The 18,551-nt window shown below is 41.4% G+C and overlaps 1 protein-coding gene across 1 annotated transcript in view; it reads right to left on the reverse strand.

The window, feature by feature from the left end:
- The window catches only part of nmbr (neuromedin B receptor), a 45,141-nt gene extending 33,829 nt beyond the window's left edge, over positions 1–11,312 (reverse strand). Inside the window, exon 1 of the mRNA XM_020519963.2 lies at positions 10,909–11,312. Within this exon, the coding sequence (XP_020375552.2) occupies positions 10,909–11,312 (404 nt within the window). The remainder of the gene's footprint in view (positions 1–10,908) is intronic.
- Between the last annotated feature and the right edge of the window lie 7,239 nt (positions 11,313–18,551).

Below are 18,551 nucleotides of genomic sequence, written 5' to 3' on the forward strand. Positions count from 1 at the left end.
AAATACTGTCTACTGCTTTGCCATCAACCTTTTTGGTAATTTCCTCAAAAAACTCAATCAAGTTTGTAAGTCACGATTTTCCTAGCACAAAACCATGCTGACTATCCCCAATTTTTGACTCTGTAAATGTCCACAAATCCTATATCTTATAAGCACCTCCAACAATTTACCCCCAACTAAAATCAGACTCACTGGTCTTAGGTTCCTGATTTTTCCTTACATCCTTTCTTAAACAAAGGTACAACATTAGCCACCCTCCAGTCACCAGGCAACTCAACCACAGTTTTAGATGATGCAAGTATTTCTGCAAGAGGTCTCATAATTTCTTCCCTTACTTCCCACAACATTCTGTGATCCATTAGATTAGGTCCTGGAGATTTATCCACCTTTATATTCTCTAAGACCTCCCGAACTTCCTCTTCAGAACTGTTTTTAAAGCATCAAAGTTTATTTCTCTGCATTCTCTAGACTCCATTTCTTTCTCCACAGTGAAAAAACAGAAGTGAAATATTCATTTAGTATCTCTCCCATCTTGTGTGGTTCAACACAAAGACAACCTCCTTGATCTTTAAGAGACCCTTACCCTCTCTCTAGTTACCCTCTTGCTCTTAATGTACTTGTGGAATGTCTTAGGATTATCCTTAACCTTATTTGCCAGTGCTATCTCATATCCCCTGGTTGCCTTCCTGATTTCTCTCTTAAGAATGCCCCTACATTCTTTATCTTGATTAAGAGATTCAATTGAATTAAGTTGTCTTTATTTTAAAAAGATCTCTTTTATTCTTGACTAGAACCTCAATATCTTTATTCATCCATTGTTCCTTAATCTTGCCAGCCTTACCCTTCACTCTAACAAGAACATAATGCCTCTGAATGCTCGTCATCACACTCTTGAACACCTCCCACTTGTCAGACTCCTCTCACCTGCGTACAGTCTACTCCAATCAACTTTTGAAAGTCCTTGTCTCATAACATTAAAATTTGCCTTACTCCAATTAAAAACTTTCAAATTTATGGAAGGCTTATCCTTTTCTATAACCATTTTAAAACTAATAAAATTATGATCGCTAGACCCAAAGCGTTCCCCCACTTATACTTCAGTGACCTACCCTTCCTTATTGCTCAAAAGAAGGTCTAGTTTTGCTCCTTTCCTAGTAGGAACATTCACATATTGATAAAGAAAATTTTCTTGAGCACATTCGATAAATTCTTCACCATCCACACCTTTAACACTATGGCAGTCCCAGTCAATGTTTGGAAAATTAAAATCCTCCATTATTACAACCTTATTATGCTTATATATATCTGAGATCTCCCTACGTATTTGTTTCTCAATTTCTCTTACTATCTTACTAATCCTATCAATGTGATCTTTCCTTTCTTATTTGTAATTTCTACCCATATATTTTCATTGGACAACTTTTCAGAAATATGTTCCCCAGTTACAGCAGTAATGTATTCCTTAATTAAGAACACCCCCCCCATCCCCCACCTTTCTTGCCTCCTTTTCTATCCTTCCTATAACATCTAAAAACTGGGAACATTGAGCTGCCAGTCTTGTAATCGGGATAAAATTCACTTGTTTGATGTGGAATTAGAGCTGTGCTGAGGATGTGTTGGGGGAATAGGAGATGGAGTGCAGTTCACAATCTGAAATGATCCTCTGGGAGAAATGTTGGATACAAGTTCCATTTGGGATTCCAGGAATGTTCTCAGATTTCCTAGTAATTTCAAGTAGAGATGGAAGATTGTTCTTATTTTGCTGTGGTTATCTCTAGTGAGCAAATATTTGTGTGTGTGTGTGTGGGTGTATGTGGGTGCGTACCTATGTATGTTTCCCTGTTCTCAAGTTGCTTCTGTTGCTAAAATGGACCAGGTTATATATGCATTGCTTGTTGTATTCCATTCATGTCTTTGACAGTTCTTACTATGGAATCTGTGTCTCTGTCAGTGCACATTTTGTTTGAAAATGCCCCCAGTGATAAAATTGCTACAGGCTGTAATTGATATAAACAGTGTCTGAATCTGCCCACAAATTACTGTCATTTGTAGATGACCTGTTGTATTGATAGGTATTTGGAGCTAGAATTTCATAAAGAAGGAAGCCAAGGCAATTATAAACAGAAAACAGCATTAATTAAATTTTGAAAATTCAAGCTTAAAATGTAGATATCGCTGGAAGGGCCAGCTAATGCCCATCCCTAGTCAGCCTTGACACATTCCTTGGGAAGATGGTTCACTGCCTTTTTGAGCCAATGCAATCCATAGGGTGCAGTTATGCCCATAGTGGTCATAAATCTGCTGCTATTGTCCTCCTAGATGGTAGAGGTTTGATAGGTGCTGTTGAAGGAGACTTGATGAGTTCCTGCAGACCACACTACATTTAGTAAAAAGTGCTGCCACTGTGCATCAGTTGTAGAGGTGGTGAATGTTTAGATTGGTGGATGGCGTGGCAAGAAAATGGGCTATTTTGTCCTGGATGGTGTCTAGCTTCATGAGTGTTGTTGCAGCTGCACTCATCTCTTTCTTTTAATATATTCATTAATGGGATGAGGGCGTCACTGGCTAGTCCAGCATTTATTGTCCATCCCTAATTGCCCAGAGGGCAGTTAAGAGTCTGGAGTCACATGTAAGCCAGACCAGATAAGGATGACAGATTTCCTTCCCTAAAGGGCATTAATGAACCAGATGGACTTTTCCAGACAATCGGCAATAGTTTCATGGTCATCATTAGACTCTTTAATCCAGATTTTTAAATTGAATTCAAATTCAACCATGTGCCATGGCGGGATTTGAACCTAGGGTCCCCGGAATACAAGCTGAGTTTCTGGATTAATAGTCTAGCTCTCGGCCATTGCCTACGCAAGTGGGGAGTATTCCATCACACTCCTGACTTGTGCCTTGGAGATGATGAACAAGGTTTAGAGAGCCAGGAGGTGAGCTAATCTCTACAGGATTTCTAGCTTCTGACCTCCCCTTGTAGCTGCTGTAGTTATATTGTGTATGCAGTTCAGTTTCTATTCAGTGGAAACCCTGGGATGTTGACAGTTGTGAATTCAGCGGTGGTTATATCATTGAATATCAAGGGATGATAGTTAGACTCTCTCTTGTTGGAGGTGACCATTGCCTGGCACTTGTGTAGTGCAAATGTTATGCGCCAATTATAAGCCCAAGCCTGGATGTTTTCCAGGTATTTCTGTATTTGGACCTGGATTTCTTCAGTATCTGAGGAGTTACAAATTCTGATCACCGTGCAAACATTGACAAACATCCCCACTTCTGACCCTGTCATAGGGTAAAAGCTTCTTGGTGAACAAACTGAAGATGGTTGTACTTAGGACACAACCTTGATGAACTCCTACAGAGATGTCCTGGAGCTGAGATGATGAGCCTCCAGCAACCACAACATCTGTGCTAAGTATGACTCCAATCAATAAATCTGAAGAGCGAGCGTAGATAAAAGGAAGTAAACAGCCCCCTGCATTGTTTCATATTTCTCTGTTTATATGAACTGTATAATGAACATTAATGATGGAAACATTATGTGAAATTGTCAGACCGATATAATCCACTTCCCAGAATACAGAAGGCAGTTGATGAGAAGATAGTGGAGGTACTAGCCTGAAACTTGTTAAAAATTAAAATTGTGCCAAGGGACAGATTACATAATGTCTGAGCCCTGTTGAAAGTATAGGCCAATTGGTTGAGGATAGAAAAGTATTGAGGTATTAATCATTTCTGGGATCTTGATCCCCCTCCGCAGACAAATGTCATTCTCAGGTCCCCACCTCTGGTTAACTCAACTGCACAATAATGAGAAATGGGTATCTTGGTTTTGTTCTTCCCTCCCTCTCATGGAGCACTGAAACACACCTTGATTATTTCACATACACACAGGCACACACACACACACACATACACACACACACACATACATACACACACACACACGCACATACACACACACTCACACAGACATGCTCTCACGGATCAGAAAACAATTTGTATAAACAACATGAAAGACTGACAAACTCTGACATCCGGCAAAATAACATCAGAGTCTAGGTAACCAGCAGGTGCACACAGCTGCAATCCATATTCCACATTCCAGAAAAATCAAAGCTTTATCAATTAGACAGGAAGATCTCTGAACTCAGCAGTTAATGAATCTTTTGCACAATGAATTTACTTCTAATAAAAATAACAGGGAGGATGGGAAAGAACAAAACTGCAGTCTATTTACTGTTACAGGACTTCTCTAAACACCTCACTTAATTAAGTAACAATACATTAGTTTGAAACCAAGAGAAAACATGCTCAATGGAAATGGACCTGGTGTGAAAATCTTTCTTTATCTGGTATCTTGGCAGGGCAAACACCAGACACTGAGCTAAACACAACAAGGAACTGCAGATGCCGTAAATCTGGAGCAGGAACAGAAATTGCTGGAGAAACTCAGCAGGCCTGGCAGCATCTTTGGAGAAAAAGCAGAGTCAACAGTTCAAGTCCAGATTCCAGCTCTGAAGAAGGGTCACTGGACTCAAAATGTTAACTCTGCTTTTTCTCCACAGATGCTGCCAGAAACCGAGGTGTAGGGTGAGCTAGCACACCAAGCACACACACAGTGTTGAGATAATCACAACTGAGTTGGCTGGGCACGTAGTCAGAATGCTTGGCAATCAGTGACTGAAGTGAATCTTCGATGGGAAGTTTGAGGCCAGGGGTGCGCTGTCTTGGCAGGTGAAGGAAAACTTACAGGGATATTTAGGAGTATTGTTAGTGACCTCAAATCCTGGGCGAAACTCATGCACTCTTGCTGCATTTGGTGTGACCCAAATAAAAAAGTGTGGCCTTCTTCAAAAGCAAATGCATATCACAGACAGAGAGAGAACACTAGAGGAGGAAATCCACAACCAGCAACTTCTCTGAAACTCTGAGACAGCCTGTCCTATTTGCTGCAGATGCTTCCAGGCATGGACCTGTCTTAACAGTCCCCTTTGCATCCATTAGAACCTTACCAGCACCCCTGAAGATGGGTGCGGTCATTTTCGTCCTGAAGAATGAACAAGGTGACTAGATGCAGTGACACGTGCCACAATTAAAGCAATGTACAGCACAAGCACTGCTAAACAGGTGCCTGGCTTCCACCTAGTTTCAAGTACTCCATTCAAAAATCTACCTTTTAAAACACAAATATTTATTTATACAGTGAACCCTACACAGAGGCTTTTGCAACATTTTATACTGATGTTATAGTTGTTACAGTTGTATGGGACTTTGGTTCGACCACATTTGGAATACTGCGTACAGTTCTGGTCACCACATTACCAAAAGGATGTGGATGCTTTGGAGAGGGTGCAGAGGAGGTTCACCAGGATGTTGCCTGGTATGGAGGACGCTAGCTATGATGAGAGGTTGAGTAGATTAGGATTATTTACATTAGAAAGACGGAGGTTGAGGGGGGACCTGATTGAGGTCTACAAAATCATGAGAGATATAGACAGGGTGGATAGCAAGAAGCTTTTTCCCAGAGTGGGGGACTCAGTTACTAGGGGTCACAATTTTAAGGTGAGAGGGGAGAAGTTTAAGGGAGATATGCGTGGAAACTTCTTTACGCAGAGGGTGGTGGGTGCCTGGAACGCGTTGCCAGCGGAGGTGGTAGAGGCGGACACGAAAGCGTCATTTAAGATGTACCTAGACAGATACATGAATGGGCAGGGAGCAGAGGGATACAGATCCTTGGAAAACAGGCGACAGGTTTAGATAGAGGATCTGGATCTGCACAGGTTTGGAGGGCCGAATGGCCTGTCCCTGTGCTGTGATTTTCTTTGTTCTTCTTTGTTCTTTGTTCTTGATAAATGTAGCTTGCACTGGTGTTGTAGTGGCAGAGTGTTAGACAGGCAAGGGAAGACTCTTCCAGATCCCTGCCACAACAAGTTGTCAGTATTGGTGGAGGCATCTTTTTAATCCTGAGCAGTGGTAGCAAAGTACAACTGAGTGTTGTCACAATGTGTGCAGAAACCAATCGTGTGCCTATGTCAGTTGTCACTGCATATCAACAAACAGAGAATTCACAAAGTGTTATAATTCTAGGATTCACGGCAAAACATGAGACATTAGGGCTAAAACATAAACAATGGATCACATTTAGAACATCGCCCAACAGGGGGAATGTGTAAACACTAATGATCATAGTTACTTCAACAACAAAAACCGAAAGAACTGCAGATGCTGTAAATCATTGGGCCAGACGGTTTTTTTCCTCCAAAAATCAATAATGGTTTCATAGTCATAATTAAACTCTTAATTCCAGACTTTTTTTATTATTGAATTCAAATTCCATCATCTGCTGTGGTGGCATTTAAACCCAGGAATGTTACCTGGGGCACAGGATTAAAAGTCCAGTGATAATACCATTAGACCATCATCTCCCCACTGAGGTGTCTCTGGTGAACAAACAGCCAATATTTATCAGCAAGAGTGAGGTTGTAAGTGAATGAAAACTGGTGTGAGTTAAGATGTGGGTAAGTTTCTGGGTATCTTCAAGTTAATGAAAGCTAAAATGTGGAATCTTCTGAGGAAAGGTCGTCGGACACAAACTTCAATTTTGATTTCTCTTCACAGATGCTGCCAGACCTGCTGAGCTTTTCCAGCAACTTATGTTCTTGTTACTTCAACAACAACTTGCTTTAGAATGCCTTTACTTTAATGAAATATCACAGGTAGGTTGCAGTCGGAAATTTGACACCAAATCACACAATAAGATGTTGGGAGACAATGGTTAAAGAGATAGGCTTTATAACTTGGTGTTTCTGAAATAAGAAGAGTGAAATAAAGGAGGTGAAGTGGTTTGGGTGTTTTTGGGGTGTGGCTTGGGGAAATCCCAGACATTAAGACCTTGGCAGCTGAGGCATGGTTGCAAGTGGTCCGGTCATTAAAATTGGGGATGGTCAAAATGTAGGCTTAGATCTCAGAAGATTGCTTGACTGGAGAAATTTACTGAGATAATGGTGGGTCCGGGTCATGGACAAATTTGGAAATAAAAGATGAGCATTTTAATTCATTTGTGGGACCTGGGCATCACTGGCTGTGCCAGTATTTATTGTCCAGAGGGCAGTTAAGAGTCAATCACCAAAATATTTCTGGAATCACATGTAGGCCAGACAAGGTAAGAGTGGCAGTTTCCCTCCCTAAAGGGCATTAGTGAACTGGGTGTTCTTTTTTCTACCTCCCTCAACCCCATAGTCATCATTAAATTTTTAATTCCAGATTTTTTTTAATTGAATTCAAATTCCACCATCTGCTATGGTGAGATTCAAATCCAGGTCCCCAGAATATTGTTTCAGAGATAGTAGGAACTGCAGATGCTGGAGAATCTGAGATAATAAGGTGTGGAGCTGGATGAACTCAGCAGGCCAAGCAACATCAGAGGAGCAGGAAGGCCGACATTTCGGGCCTAGACCCTTTCCCCAGAATATTACCTGGGTCTCACGATAAACAGTCCAGTGATAATCCCACTAGGCCATTACCTCCCCACTGAGGTGTCACTAGTGAACAAACAGCCAATATAGATCAGCAAGAGTGAGGATGTAGGTGAATGAGAGTTGGTGTGAGTTAGGATGTGGGTAGGTTTCTGGATATCTTCAAATTTGTAGAACTAAAATGTGGAAGATCATTCAGGAACGTATTGGAATAATTAACTCTTTGGGCAACAAAGTCAAGTGTTAGAAAGCTAATCAAAAACTACATATAACAAATGAGAAACGTGCAAAAGGAAGCAACAGGATGAATATGTTGTCATTTGTGTATTAAAGGCAGAAGGAATGTAATGAGAAAACCAAGCTGCAGGTAAATAAATGACCATACACTTCCATCACAGATTCATTCATACCTCAAAACAGGAAGGTACTGAAAGCATGAACAGTTGAAAATTGTAACAATGATATTGCACAACAGCTTCGATGTGTTAGCCTGATGTTTCTGTCCACTTGATCACCAACAAACTGTCCTGGTTCACCCATGTCGACATGATGGTCAAGAAAGCACAACAACGCCTCTACTTCCTCTGGGAGCAAAGGAAATTCAGCAGGTCCACAAAGACACTTACCAATTTTTATAGATGCACCAGAGAAAGCATCCTATCTGGGTGCATCACCGCATGGTATGACAACTGCTCTTCCCAAGATCATAACAAACTACACAGAGTCATGAACACAGCTCAGTCCATCACACAAACCAGTCTTCCCTTCATTCACTTCATTTATACTTCCTGCTGCCTCAGCAAAACAACCAAAGTAATCAAAGGCCCCTCCCAACCCAGTTACACTCTATTCCACCCTCTTCCGTCAGGCAGAAGATACAAAAGTTTGACTACATATATGAACAGATTCAAGAACAGTTTCTTCCCTACTGTTAGCACACTTTTGAACAGACCTCTCAAATGTTAATGTTAATTTCTCTCTCTGTGCCTTCTTTGCAGCTGTGACATTGTATGCTGCACTCTGTTCTGCTACCCTGATGCACTTTTTATGGTATGAGCTGCCTGTATAGCACACAAAACAACACTTTCCACTGTACTAAAACAAAGTTGCTGGAAAAGCTCAGCAGGTCCGGCAGCATCTTTGAAGGAAAAAACAGAGTAAATGTTTCAGGTCCAGTGACCCTTCTTCAGAACAGGAGTTCCGAGGAAGGGTCACCAGATCTGAAACGTTAACTATGTTTTTTCCTTCACAGATGCTGCCAGACCTGCTGAGCTTTTCCAGCAAATTTGTTTTTGTTCCTGATTTACAGCATCCACAGTACTTTCGGTTTTTACTTTCCACTGTATCTCGATACATGCGACAAAAACAAATCAAATCAAATCACATCAAAGTTAAGATCTCACTTGACAATATATAAAATCAACGAGCTGAGCACAAAAAAAGCCATTCGGTTCTGTGTTTATGTGTTCATACTTCACACAGCCTACTCCCACTCTTTCTCCAATTAACACTATCAGCATTTCCATCTTTCCCTCCTCCCCCACGTGCTTACTTAGCTTAAGTAAATCCCTTAAATGCATTGGAGGAAGTCACACAAATGCACAAAGGATTTGTACACTGATATTGATGATAGGGATATCTAATCCACAAAGCTACTGTCTAAGCTTTAAATAGGGTACTGTTACATGTATAAAGGTGTTGTCCTCTGGATCTGGCAGCCAATTGTGCTGCATGGAGCAGTGGTGTCAGGAAGCCATCACAACCCACACAACACCCCCTCCCCTCTGCCCACCCAGTCCAATGGATACATGCACTTTTAAAGTTCAATATCAGATGTGGGCATCACAAAAAAATCAGCATTTATTGTCCCATTCCTAATTTCCCTTGAGAAAGTAATGGTGAGACAGGTTTTTTTTTAATTTCAATAGAGCTGAATGAGTTCCAGACAATGTCACAAGTCAGTTAAGATTCTACCACATTGCTAGAAGCCTGAAGTCACTTTATTCCATACTGGGTAAGGATGGCAGATCCCCTTCCAGTGTATGATGGTTTGAATTAGATTTGTTTGTAAAGAGCTGCTTATTTTCAAATAGCATAAGGCATTTGGAAGTGATGTTCATCAGAATAATTACACAAGAGTAGCTGGCAGATGAATCAACGTCTCAAAGAATGGAGGGAGAATGCAAAAATGGGAAATGTATCTTAACTTGTGATGAAAATATTACTAAGTGCTATTAGAGATATGGTAGAATAACATGCTGGCACAATTTCACCTGTGGTGTCCCAGTGTGGCATCTACTGAATATTTATTGCACGTGTGAAGATGAGCAACTTGCATTTATATCATGCTGTGATCGTAATAAAATGTTCCCAAATCTTCAAGAGGGGGCAGAACAGGTTCTTATTGAAAAAAAAATTAGAGGTGACCAAAAACATAGTTACAGGAGTAGGATTTGAAAAGGCTTTGGAACAGAAAATTGACAATAAAAATGGAAAATGCAGGAAATACTCATCAGGTCAGACAGCATCTGCAGAGACACAGGGTTAACATTTCATGTTGCAATGACCCTCTTAAAATAATCTCGCAGAGGGCACATAAGGAAACTGCCCTCTTTTTCTGAAACTAAAACAGAAAGTATGCAGGAGAAACTCAACAGGTCTGGCAGCATCTGTTGAGAGAAAACAGAGGTAATGTTTCGAGACTAGTGACCCTTCTTCAGAACTTCTTTCTGAGTTCATTTAGAGGTTATACTAACTGAATGAAGCAATTGAAATGCCACAGTATTTTTTTTTATTTTAGCAATTGTAATTATATTCATAATTGGAAATTCTAAACATTTTTTCCAACTAATGAATGCATATGCTACAAAAATGGTCAGTTATTCAAAATCTGCACTGCTGCACTGTATGGGATTTTAGATTGCACTGCCAATCCAAGTCTGCTAGCTTTGTTCTAATTGTATCATACAGATAACTTGAGAGGCTTCTAAAGGGGGATGTAATAGCATGGAGTATGATAACGTTGTTTTTTTCATCATTGAAGCTCCCGCTGTGATGAATACGAAGATGGTTCCATACATTTGAGGGCTGTCAATTATAAAAAAAAGTCCTTTCACCTTGGTAAAGATATTGAAGTGCCATAATCCTCTGAAATAATGTAATTTGCCTGCTTTCTTGTAAGTCCCATTTTCTTTCAAATTTTAAGAGCTCAGAGCTACTATTTGCTGATAATTGTCTACTGCATTCAACTTCCTTCATTTTATTATCACTGGGATGAATACACCAACAGATAGAAGGGGAATTTGATCAGTTGATGGATTGATAGACCAAAAGACTGGTAGATACATACATATGAAAAAACACAGAAAGTGTCTGATAAAGTCAACGCTAGACAATTTCAGCTGGAACTGACTAGTGTCCCACTTACCTGTCTGCACTGAGAGCTGTCAGGGTGAACACTGACACTCCCACTGAGGTGAGTTGGATCAGGGGGATGAGTTTACAAGCCAGTGTTCCGAAGATCCAGTCCTCAAAGAAATACCTGGCAGCGTCAACGGGGACACAAGTGACTAGGAGCAGCAGGTCGCCAGCCGCTAAGCTGGAAATGAAAATGTTAGGCACACTTCTCATGGCACTGTTGGCTACAAAGACCTTGACCAAAGTGATGTTCCCCAGCAAGCCCACTGTGATGAGGAGGAGGTAGATTGGGGGGACAATGCACCGGATCACGAAGAACGCAGTGTCAAGGTAAACAATCTCTTCTGTAAAGTTGTTCCAAGTTGCTCCATCGGGTGAGAGGAAGGTACTGTTGTCGAACAGTTCGCCATCCATCTTCCAAAAGTCCTGGCTCCCGTCCCAAGGGGAAAATAAATGCTGGACTAGGCAGTCTTATGCTCTTGCTACAATGGTCTCAGCTCCACGCCCTCCTTCTCCACATCCACCACGCCCCCCGTCCCCCACCAGCCCCCGTGAGGTCAACTCCTTTCCAACTAGTCAATGGTCGCGATAATCGGCAAATTGGGTCACTGTCCTTTGGTCCACTTGACAGCAAGTTCCCTGAAAGAAAGAAGAGGAAGACAAATTGACCAAAATTCTGGCAACACTTTCACAAGAATAACAATCACCCAGGACTTCGTGTTTCATTCTCTAGATATCCTCAATCATCTATGAACAAAAGTTAAAAATAAGTGCCGGAGGGCTTGGAGATTACCTCGGACTGACGCCCACTTAGCGGCAGTGAAAGGAGCTGTCCTGAGTCTGCGGTGCTGAAACTGTAGGGAGAGCCGGCCATTCACCGCTGTCCAGTCTCAGCAGCCGTGGAGGGAGCTGTCCCCAGACTGCGGTGCTGAAACTGTAGGGAGATCCGACCGCTCCCAGAGTCCAGTCTCAGCGGCTGTGAAAGGAGCTGTCCCCAGGCTGCAGTGCTGAAACTGTAGGGCGAACCGGCCGCCTGCAACTGACCAGTCGCGGATGCTGTGGAAGGAGCTGTCCGGTTTGCGGTGCTGAAACAGTAAACATTCACTCCTGCTTTCAGCTCTGAGATTTTCCCTTTCCCTGTCTGACAGGTTCCTCTGTTCAATGAGGATTTTCTGACTCCCTTCGTCTCAATTCGTTATTTCCCCGTTTCTGACTTTCCACTGTTCTTCTTACTCTCTGTTCCTGTATGCCTTCCCTTCCACTTTAAATCTCCTCTTGCCACTAATCTCTATGTTGAATGCTTTCACACCCCTCCTATCCTTTCTCTTTCATTTCACACTTATTCAGATTCTTCCTCCCTACTCAATCCTCTCCCTCTATACCTTTGTATCCGTGTCTCAGACACTCTTATTTCTCTTCGCCCACTCTTAATTTCTATATTTGAGATTCAGCCGTAGGTTCTGTTCTTTCTTATCCCCTCTATCTGTCTTTACGCAATTGTCATTGATCAGTGCTCAGAGCTGGCAGTTATACCTGTTTCTTCCATAACAGAGTAATCATGTTATCAAAAAAGGAAATTATATTTTATTAGAAAAAGTCACAGGGCTCATGTGAAACGTGATGAAAGTTATTGCTGAATCCAGTGAGAAGGTCATTCAGGGAACACTTCCCCCTGTACAATAAAAACTCTGTATTGGCATATCAAATAACTCAAATCCATTGTTATAATCCCACTGTTGTTATTCTTTTCACTCCCAGGAATGTTTGACTATCCAATACGTTCAGCAGCTCCAAACCTATTCTATTCTTGGACAAGGAGGTATTTCTCATTTGATTGCCTAAGATCACATTTTCTGAAACTAAAGTCCCAATATCCTCTTCTAAAGGTTCCTGGGAGGACCACATTTCATCGGGTAATAGGTGTGATGCCATCAATGTTAAGCACACACTGCCCTAGTAACTAACATGTGGAACAATGTGGAACTAATAAGTAAAGTTCTTCAAAATGAGCTAGTTTGTTCCAGACAACTTCCCAGATAGCAAAAACATGCAATATTTTATTTGCGCAGAGATAGTAAGAACTGCCGATGCTGTAGTCAGAGATAACACAGTGTGGAGCTGAAGGAACACAGCAGGCCAGGCAGCATCAGAGAAGCAGGAAAGCTGAAGTTTCTGGAGCGTTTCTGAAGAAGGGTCCCAACCCGAAATATCAGCTTTCCTGCTCCTCTGATGCTGCCTGGCCTGCTGTGTTCCTCCAGCTCCACACTGTATTATCTTTATTAATGTTTTATTTGCGCCTGGTTCTGCGCACCAGCGATCATTAATCTTGAACTCCTCGAAGAAACGGCAATTACACAGGGATCCACATTAAACATAAGAATGTGGAATCTTTGTGACCATTCTTTATTTGACATTAGAATAACATGGGTGGTATCAACAGTGTGCAGAGTAAAGTCAAGGATCAGAGACTCTACGCCAATACCAAGATCTTGAAAATGAAAGCATGCTAAATTGCACAGGCACTGAGCTCTTTTCATCCTACAATGTTTCACATCTCTGCCTCTTAAAGGAAATAGATGGCAACAACATGTGAAAACCCGCTGGTCAAATTTTTGATAGCTCCTCAGGATTTTCTACCTTCACAGCCATGACTTTGAGACCACCAGCCAGTGACCTCAAACTGAAAAGTTGCTCTTTGCTCATGTAAGTATTCTTTTACATCACTTTTCTTTAAAGTTAATGGTGAATTCATCCAATTGGGAATTCACAGCTGCTTCTGAATTTGCTTATTGTGATCAATTAGGACAAGATACAGTTGCTAGGATGTCAAAGGCAGACCCAAACTCAGAGATAGGTTTTCCTGGAGGATTATCTAGAATATGAGACTGTTATACCTGGCGATGAAGCTAACCTCCTTGACACTTTCCTACTGCAAGTAGTAACCAAAAATAAAATAGAAGAATGTGAATTAATGGAGCTACTGGTGGGAACAGTAGGGGACACGATTGCTTAATGGCATTATCCCTAGACTGTTAATCAAGAGACCCAAATAATGCTCAGGGGACCCGGCTTCAAATCCCGCCATGGCAGATAGTGGAATTTGAATTCAGTGCAATATCTGAAATCAAGAATCTAATAAGAACCATTAATCAATTGTCTGAAAAAACCATCTGGTTCACCAAAGTCCTTCAGGGAGGGAAACTGCCATCTTTACCTGGTCTGGCCTACATGTGACTCCAGACCCACAGCAATGCAGTTGACTCTAAACTTCCGTCAGAGCAATTAGGGATGGGAAATAAATGCTGCCTAACAAAAAACACCCTCACCCTGTTAGTGAATATTTTTTAAAAGAAAAGGCTTCTTTACAGTTTCCAATTCTGAAAGAACAGATTGGACACTACAGCCACTTTATTGACATTACAGTTAGTACCAATCCTATGTCACCATCCTCAACAAGTTGGTGGCAGTTATAGATATTTTCTAATCAACCAGTTCGTACACACCTCTAGAGCAAGTGGAATGTGAACCCAGGCCTCCTGGTCCAGAGGTAGGGACATTGGCACTGCATCACAAGAGCCCTCTGGGAAGCCAATATCCTTGTTCAATGTACCTACATTTCTGTCTGAGTTCTACAGTTTGACTGTCTAGGCACTTGTATTTGCAGAAGCCTTTTTCTGTATGAGGATCCTGTGGTACTTTCTTTTTAAAAGTTTGTAGAGAGTGTAAACCCCTGCATGGAACTTCTTAACCTGCTTCTTTGTTCTCTATAACATCTGAGAATGTTCATTCTACGGAAGTTTTGCCAAGACTCTTGCTTCCTTCGAGGTTTTACTGTTGATTAGTCTGCTCCTGGCTCAAAGATGGAAAGGATTGAGTATAGCTAGAATGAAGGATATTGCACAGAGTTCTATTCCCCAGCTCAGCTGATGATTATTTCTTGTTCCTTACTTTCTGATCGTAAACCTACTTGCTCTAACTTGCATTTTTTTACATTTTATCCTTTGAAAGGATGTAGGCATCTTTGACAAGCCATTATGTGTTGCCTATCCTTAATTGATCTTCTCTTGAGAGATTTGCTCTGTCATTTCAGAGAGAGGTTACCTGTCAACCACATTGCTTTGGGTTAGGAGTCACATGTAAGCCAGACCAGGCAAGGATGGCAGATTTTCTTTCCTTAAAGAGAATTGATGGATAGATTTTTTCAAAATGGCAAATCTGTTTTCAGTCCATTTAGAAAATGGCCCTTCCTGATTATCATTGAATAAGATTTCTCTTCAAAGTTCCAGATTGAGTTTAATGAATTCATTTTTCACTCTCTGCCATGCTTGGGATTTGAACCTATATCTGTAGAACATTAGAGATAACAAGGTGTAGAGCTAGATGAACACAGCAGGCCAAGCAGCATCAGAGGAGCAGGAAGGCTGATGTTTTGGGCCTAGACCCTTCTTCAGAAATGGGGGAGGACAAGGGAATTCTGAAATAAATAGGGAGAGAGGGGGAGGCGGAAAGAAGATGGATAGAGGAGAAGATAGGTGGAAAGGAGACAGACAGGTCAAAGAGGCGGCGATGGAGCTAGTAAAGGTGAATGTAGGTGGGGAGTTAGGGAGGAGATAGGTCAGTCCAGGGAGGACGGACAGGTCAAGGGGGTGGGATGAGGTTGTTAGGTAGGAGATGGGGCTGGGGCTTGAGGTGGGAGGAGGGGATAGGTGGGAGGAAGGACAGGTTAGGGAGGCGGGGACAAGCTGGGCTGGTTTTGGGATGCGGTAGGGGGAGGGGAGATTTTGAAGCTTGTAAAGTCCACATTGATACCATTGGGCTGCAGGGTTCACAAGCAGAATATGAGGTGCTGTTCCTGCAACCTTTGGGTGGCATCGTTGTGGCACTGCAGGAGGCCCAGGATGGATGTGTCGTCTGAGGAATGGGAGGGGGAGTTGAAATGGTTCATGACTGGGAGGTGCAGTTGTTTAGTGCGAACTGAGCGTAGGTGTTCTGCAAAGCGGTCCCCAAGCCTCCGGAGGTTTGAATATTGCACTCTCAACATCACTGAAGCATTTTATCTTGACGTTATCATGTTTCTGTTGTGGTGCATTGCTGTTTGAAAATTGACTGCAGCATTTCCTAAATTACATTAGTGACTACACCTAAAAAGTACTTTGTTGCGTGTAAACCATTTAAGGTTGTCCTGGTGTCATTAAATGTGTTATATAAATACTCAACTTTAATTCCTGTTGATCCTGAATGCAAGCCTCACCTTCTCAATCCATGTTCCAAGGATTGTGCCTCCTATAAAAACTCATGAATGCACACTTAACTAGTTAGTGACTTACTAGGAACTTGCAAAAGAATAGTTTGCAACCAAGAAACCCATTAGTGTCTTCTGAATTGTACACAGGACAAATGCGATATTACCTTGACAGATATTATCTGCATTCATGAAGGATTATGCTCCAGTGAAACAGTTTATCAAGTGATTTCAGAACTGACCTTGATGTGGTCAAATGATTAGTAGAGCAATAATGTATAAAACAGGTATTCAGTTTTGCTGAATCTAATGTATTTATGCAAATCTAATGTATTATATGACAAAAAATGGAGTTTGAGATGCATGTGACAGATGCTGAATTGATAATACAAGCATGAAACAGACTGAATTTATAAGGATTAGAGGCAAAGTGAAAACGGGATGAGAAGCAAACAGAAAGTATAAGAAGAGACTGACAGCTATAATACAAGGGCATCCAAAAGTCTTCTATAGGCATTTAAATAGTAAATCAGCCCTAAAAGGAGTTTGGAAGATTAGAGATAAAAGAAATGGGGATTTATGCATGGAGGAAGACGGCTGAAGTACTACATGATTATCATATATCTCTAGAAAGAGATGCTGCTGAAGTAATGGTGAAAGTAAGGAAATTGAGATACTCATGGGCTAAAATAAGCAAAGAGGGAGTATTAGATTAATTTATTTGAAGTTAATAAATCCTCAGGACCTGATGGGATGCATTAGAACATACAGGGAGAATTAAGGTAAAGTCACTATATTACAAATAACTCGTGGCGAGTTTATCCTGAGGGTCACCACACCTCAGGTCAGGGGAGAGGTTGAACAGGCAGAACCTGTATGGTAACCTCAGCTGGCATAGGAATTAAACCCATGCTGTATCACAAGCCAGCTGCTCAGTTAATTGAGCTAAATAAAAACAGGAATTTTAGAGGCAATGGCCATGATTCTCCAATTGCCCTTCGATGCAGGGGTGGTGCCAAAGTATTAAAGGCTTAAAAATGTTATACCATTGTTCAAAAAAATGACTGAGAATAAACCAAGCAAATATAAGCCAGTGAGTTTGACACTGGTGGTGAAAAATCTTTTAAAAACTATAATTTGGGATATTGTGCAGTTCTGGTCAGCACATTACCAGAAGGATGTGGATGTTTTGGAGAGGTACAGAAAAGGTTTACAAGGATGTTGCATTTTATGGGGGATTTTAGTTATGAAGAAAGGTTGGATAGACTGTGAGACAACAAGGTGCAGGGCTGGATGAACACAGCAGGCCAAGCAGCATCACTGGAAGACAGGAGATTGAGGGGTGACCTGATAGAAGTTTATAAGATTGTGAATGGCATGGATAGAGTTAAAAGTATAAGGTTTTTTCCCATGGTGGAGGAGTCAATTACTAAGGGACACAGATTTAAGGTACGTGGGGGGATATTTAAAAGAGATGTGTGAGTTTTTCACGCAAAGGGTGGTGAGTGCCTGGAACATGCTGCCAGAGGAGGTGATGGAAGCAGACACAGTAGCAGCATTCAAGAAACACCTGGATGAATACATGAATAGGAAAGCAATAGAGGGATACAGATTCTGTAGGTAGAGTCAGTTTTAGTATGGAAGGGCTAAATGTGTCAGTGCAGGCTTGGAGGGCCTGTTCCTGTGCTCTTTGTTCTTTGTTCTTTGTTCCTTGTTTTGCTTTAAAAAGAAACAGACCCTTGGACAAACTTGGACTCAATAAGAAAAGCCATCAGGAATCTATTAAGGACAGAAATAAGCTTTGATTAGAAACAAAAGGTCTTGGATAATTGTCCCTTGCTAATTGACAATTGAATAAGTGATTGAGATGAGATAACCATCAAGCCCTAGAAATAAGATATATAAATGGGTACTTGAGAAGAAATAATTTTGGACAGAAAATAACTTCTTGCGGTGGGCCCATGCTGGTTTCAGTCTTACAGTTTAGCTCAAGCCAAAAGAGAAATTATCAGCCACAAAAATTACCTTCTTTCTGACCTGAAGCCACCAGATAGTCATAGTCTGCTGAGACCACCAACCCAGAGATCAGCAACTTTTCAGATCTGGTAAATTTGTTACAGTTTTTGAGGTTTTTTTCTGCATATTTACCTTGTATGCCACATCTGAACTGTTGCTTCCTAATCAACTACTTTAAAATCACTTGTGGTTTCAAACAATTCAAATCTTACAGAAACACTTTTGAAGGCACTTTGATGTGTTACAGCAGTGCATTTTCTGACACTGGACACAGGTGGTGAAGAGGATGAATGTTTAAGCTAATGGAAATGGGTGCCAATCAAGGTAGTTGTACTGTCTTGTTGGCATCAATATGCTTCAGTGTTGGTGGAGCTGACTCATCGAGACAAGTGGCA

This window comes from Rhincodon typus, chromosome 9 (genome assembly GCF_021869965.1).
Source record: "Rhincodon typus isolate 14 chromosome 9, sRhiTyp1.1, whole genome shotgun sequence".
Lineage (NCBI taxonomy): Eukaryota > Metazoa > Chordata > Chondrichthyes > Orectolobiformes > Rhincodontidae > Rhincodon > Rhincodon typus.